Source organism: Asparagus officinalis, chromosome 3, assembly GCF_001876935.1.
Source record: "Asparagus officinalis chromosome 3, Aspof.V1, whole genome shotgun sequence".
NCBI classification, from domain to species: Eukaryota; Viridiplantae; Streptophyta; class Magnoliopsida; order Asparagales; family Asparagaceae; genus Asparagus; species Asparagus officinalis.
In genome coordinates this window covers 99,184,903-99,190,644 of record NC_033796.1, presented here as the reverse complement: position 1 = coordinate 99,190,644, position 5,742 = coordinate 99,184,903, and the positions used below count along the sequence as shown (strand labels likewise).

Below are 5,742 nucleotides of genomic sequence, written 5' to 3'. Positions count from 1 at the left end.
AAGTCGGAGATATGATCTCAAGGGATGGTAAAAAAAATGTTTGGTGCGCGCACTTCCCAGAGAGCTTGACCAAGAATCACCCGCATCTTTAAAACTACTACCACCGTCAGAGTCATTTGGCATCGGAGGATTTTACTGTAGAGCATCTATAATCAAGATCAATCTTTGTTATAAAGAAGCACAGCAAATAAGGATGAGTACAAGGAGAGTAGGAGCAAGTAGTCCAAACTGATATGAGAGATGAGGGCAGCACAACTTTGAACGTCATTTTCTTTTTCCTTTTTGCCTCATCAATTTCCACACTTACAACCACGAATTGAATGAGCAACGCTAACAGTGTAAGTTGAATCCATGTACTCACTCATTCTTCCTAACACATCAAATGAAAAGGAAACTTCTGAAAACTCAGAAGTTTCCTTGCAAATGACAGTTCGGGCTATTATCCGAAGGGTTCAAAATAATATAAATTATATAAGCATCACCATTGCTAAAAATATTTTAAGCTTATCGAACCAAAATACGATTATTCTCACTATCATCTAAGAATGGCTGCAGGAAAACATGCAAACCCATCGTCGGCCTACCAAAAGGTGATGTTGCTCCACAAAAGTTGAAAGAAGATAACAACCAAGGTTTTGCGGCCGTAGCAGCAAACCCTGTCCTGGCTCATAATCCAATTTATCTAGACACGCACACCCGCGAACAAAAGTCATGTGCAACTAAAGTGCTCTTCTAATATCTTTTTATAGAAGCCTCCTTATGTAGAGAAAATTATGCTCTAGCAAACACACGACATGGATACCAAAAATTTAGCAAACTACGAAACCAATTGTACCAAAAATTTAGCAAACTAAGAAATCACTTGCTCGTTGTCAACTCAAAAAAAACCAAAATGGCAGTATGTCCTTCCCCAAAATTTAGCAAACTATCTCCAAATTTAGTTTTTACTCATCTTTCACACAAAAACATAGGCATGCTCCTAAAATGAGAGAATTTAAAAGGAAAGTAGCACCTACAGGAAAAATAAACATTTAACACGCTAACAGCATGCAAGAAAAGAGATAGCAACACGGCCAACAGAGGAAATCAGCGAAGCCTCCTAGCTTCTCTTTCAGACTCAAGAAGGGTAAGGATATCACCCTCTCTAACAGGGCCTTTGACATTTCGCATGATCAGACGATTCTGGTCATCTAAGAACTTGACTCTAACTTGTGTCACCTGACCCCTTGACCCAGTTCGGCCCATCACCTTCACCACCACTGCATGTTTCACTTGAGTATCCATGCTGCACTTATAGACAAACAGATTACTGTTGAAGAATATTGTTATACCAAATGTTAGGAAAAAAAATCTTTGGAATAAATTCCTAGTCAGACTGATTTCAATGTGCTAGGTCCTGAGACATTATCAATGTTATGCCAACAAATTTCAAACACGTTTTTTTCATTGATGTAGCATACAGTATATGTTAAGTTTGAAATTCTGAGTGCTAATGTACACTTAATAGATTCATCAACTAACAAATTCACGATCATGGACGTCTTCCATTCTATCATTCATCTTTTATTTAATACTGTGTTGTATCTTCTGTTCAGTATTAATTGCTAAAACTTTTTTTCCCTTGATGCCAATCTCTATTTTCATCCAAAGTAAATATAGCCAAGTGAAATGTCAAGAAACATGAACAGATACTTTTCTTCAATAGGCTCATACCGCTAGGATGCAAGTGTGGTAGCACATCTACTTAAGGTGCACGTGGGAAGTCAGCCAGTATTGGGAGTACACAGGGAGAAGTCAGACAGTAGTGGAAGCCCATTGTATGAAAATATATGATGATAATTGTCCGATTCTAAAAGAACATTGCTAGGTATTAATTTAGCGGAGATGAAAGGACCAGCAGAATTACTTTTGAGGAACCTATTTGATGATAAAGTCTTATTTTAAAGAAAAGTACATGTTTAATTCTATTTTAAAGGAAGAACCTAGCAGAGATTTACTCGCAAGACCCTACTTTGGTACATTGCAACCACTGTTTTAAAAAACCTCCGCCTAGTCCTCTTAGGCGTACGCCTAGGTCTAGGCGGTACATAGACCGCCTAACTAGCGCCTAGCGCCTAGGCAGTATTTAGGCTGCCCACCTAGATTTTACGATCGTTAGGGGAGCATTGTCTGCTTACGTGCTTACGTGGATTGCACCATGTAGGCCTCAATTGTGATTTTATGTGTCGTAGCCTACACGTCCTCCAAACTCCATTAACCTCCAAATATGAACACCTCCACTACCTCCTCCGACCTTCAGCAAAACCTCATCGACCACCACTTAAATGAAGAAAGAAAAAAAAAACGCCCAGAAACTGGTTAGGCGCCCGCCTAGGCGACTAAACGCTGGGCGCCAAGTCTGACGCCTAGAAGCGTCCAGCGTTTAATGTAACATTGATTGCAACGATGCATCAAAGAATATTACACAGCAAAGTGAGACTGCTATGGTTCATCCATATTCTTTAGAAGCTTGTTGAGGGCATATAATTGATGATCAACCGTCATTGCCAAGAGACCCACAAAAGTATCTCGCAGATTATTAAGAGGTGTTTAAAGGACCGAGCCAATTATTATCTCCTTATAGGAGTTGATCAAAGAATTTTATAATGAGAGCTAAACCTCAATATATTGGACCCAACAAGCCACGAATACCATATTAACGAGACTGATAAACAGCTAACTGATGTGGTAAACTTAAGAGCCCCAAACTACGAGCTATGGCTAAAAAAACAAATGGTTTCCAGAAAATATGTATAGGTTACAAACAATGACGTTTCACATTCAATTCATTGATAAATAAATGAATGAATTGCAATGAACCTTAATTTTTTTTTCCAACCTGGGTCTCAGGTTAGGATACCACCAGATAAGGTATTTAAAACGCATTCTTAAAGTTGCATTCATGATTCATGAGGGGCATAATAAGGTTTTAGTCAAGCCTTTTAAACATTCAAATGCCATAAGATAGGGGTGGAAACGAACCAAAAAATTCATAAACAGTTCGATTATTATTCATCCAGATATTCAGTCATATTCGATTCGACAGTTCATTTAATAATAATTAATAAACACTTCGGTAATTATTCATCCAGATTTTGGTTCATATTTGATTCAGCAGTTCATTTAATAGTAAATGAATATTTTTTAGTATTTGGTTCATAATTGAATAGAATTTAACCAGAGGTACATTTGATTCGCTTGATTATTAATTCTTCGTTTATGTTTTTCTAACTTTATATTGCTATACTGTATTATCTTTTATGTGTGCATTATTTATAAGTATTATTATATTAATAATTTATAAATAGACAATATAATAATTCTTATAGTGAAATATCATAATAAAAATTAAGTAAAAAGTTAAAGAAAATATTTCAAACATAGGGTTTGAACTCAAGACCTCAAGCTCAAGAATTTTATGACTTACCAAGTGTGCTAATGAGATGTTTGTGGATATTTAATGAATATTTCCTATAATTAACGAATACAATCTGAACACTCTTCCTATTTGGCACGAATTTGAATTTGAATTCGTGAAAACAAACCAAAGTTGACTCCGAATACCATGATATTTGATTCGATTTGTTTCGTTTCCACCCGTACCATAAGGTTAGTAATGTTCTTCTATATTTCCACATACTTTCCTTCTTTAAAAAGAAATAGGGAAGATCTTCACACAAAATTCATTCTCAACCAACAAAATTGTTATTTCTGCCATAGAGGAAAGGTTACATAACTATGCCATTTCCCCTTTAAGCTCATTCAAAATCTACTCAAAATAAGGTACATCTTTATTCATGGTGTGTTCAAATTACAGATGTACTCAATGTTTGAAAAAACTCGCTTCAAAACTTTTTGAAGGGGTAAACACTTGCTTACGCCTCATCGCTTAAAGAATAACTGATGTGTGCTCTTCGCACTTTACAAAATGCTTCAAGGATATAAAAGGATTTTTTACTAGTGCTTGTATGTGTCTTAAATATGACTATGTTAGGCATATTGCTTAATTTATTGTGATTTGCATCTATACTCCACATATTTAATTCTTATTTACTAATCAGAACATGAATGTATCTATTTATAGATTATTATACCACTATATATTATGTGTTCATAATTTTTACAAATTTTAAAATCAAAATGCTTAAACTCACAAGAATTATGCCTCACGCTTTGAAGCTTACGCCTTGTTTCATAAAAGGGTCTTAACGCTTCGCCTCGCGCTTCCTCTTATTTAAACATTGGATTTACTATTATAAGGGGAAGGTTATGGTTGTTGCCTTCACAAATTTGTTTTGGAAAGAGACTGTAAATTTGCTAAACACTTGAATAAAAGTATAACTCTACTTATAACTTGCAACAAGCAACCAGTTTAAAATCATAGATAAGAGTTTGAAAGGTAGTCTAATTTTTTATTCTCTTATTTTTATTTATTTATTTGTGCCAAAAAACTGATGAATGGTTCAAATGGCTCAATATGGCCAAACTTTTGTATAATGCTACTTGAAGGTTCATAACCAAACCACTTTTCTGAAAATGTATGGCAAGAATGCTCCCATTTTTCTGAATATAAGCTATGGATGAAGCACTATTCTCAAGGGAAGTGATAATTGGTGAGTGATAGTCAACAAAAAGCAAGGAAATGAATGTGATGATCAGCATTGCATTGGGAAAGCTTTCATATTGGTGATTAGGTACTCAATGCATATAAGCATTATAAGTTCTCCCAAATTTCAGGTGACATGAGGTCTTAAAAAGCAGGAGAAGTGGAATATATGCTGGCCTGCCTAATCATTTTATCATATATTCAACATTCATTCTATGTTTTCACAAAAGAAGCTAGGAACTACCATGATTCACCAAGTTAATCCTCTTAGGCTTGTTGAGGAAATTATTGGTGAGTCTGGAGAAATCTGGAACAAGAAGATTAAGCTAAATGGAAGCAAAAGGAAATATGCTATTCTCCTGATTAAAATCATTAAAACCTGGTGTCATAATTTTCATCCTCTGACACAGAGACATGGTCTGCCAACCTAACTCCTAGCCCGTGATCCACTGAGTATCATAATCTTGCCAAACTAAGTCCAGGGCATAACTTTACCCAAATTAAGTTTCTTCAATAAAAAACGTAAATGTCAACAAAATCCATTATTCAGTACAAGTTTTGGTGCTGGTTCCATCCATAAACATACCCAATACCATCAATGAGATTTGCCTCGTTACTTAAATATTCCGAAATCTTTCTTTATTTTCTTCAGAGGTTCGATCATGTAATTAGTTTATTCTTACGTCGTCACCAACACAATAAGTTTCAATTACCATGCAACAACACAATCAAATATACAAACTAAAATAGCAGCTTCAAAAAAGCAACAAATAAATCCTAATCTGAAAGCAAAAGAGTTATTACTGAAAACTCAGGTAATAGATCAAAAATTGCCAAAAAAAATGAAATTACATGATAATCCTAATTGCTTCGAACCTGAACGATGCAGCCTGCAGAAACCCTAGACTTTCTTCCTGATTCAAAAGAGAGATCGCAATAGATTTAATCGGGGAACTAAAAGAGAAAGATCCAAAAAAAAAATTAGGGTTTTGAGGGCAAATAGAACGAACCTCTTCGACGCTCACGCGGATCGCTGGCGGGCTGGAGATGGGTAGTTGAAAACCCTAATTTTTGATATTTATAGCCTCCTGAGCGAA

General features: G+C 35.5%; 1 protein-coding gene across 4 annotated transcripts; it reads right to left on the bottom strand.

The window, feature by feature from the left end:
• Positions 847-5,742, bottom strand: LOC109834835 (40S ribosomal protein S28-like). Of its 4 annotated transcripts, none has more exons than XM_020402849.1 (3): positions 5,656-5,742; positions 5,522-5,559; positions 847-1,285 (listed from the first exon to the last, which is right to left on the bottom strand). In XM_020402849.1, the coding sequence occupies exon 3, from the start codon at positions 1,282-1,284 to the stop codon at positions 1,087-1,089; it is 198 nt and encodes a 65-aa protein (XP_020258438.1). In that variant the 5' UTR covers position 1,285; positions 5,522-5,559; positions 5,656-5,742; the 3' UTR covers positions 847-1,086. The 4 variants fall into 4 exon arrangements, with proteins under 4 accessions (XP_020258438.1, XP_020258440.1, XP_020258439.1 ...); XM_020402851.1 differs by having other exon boundaries at positions 5,498-5,559; positions 5,656-5,703; XM_020402850.1 differs by having other exon boundaries at positions 5,522-5,555; positions 5,656-5,692.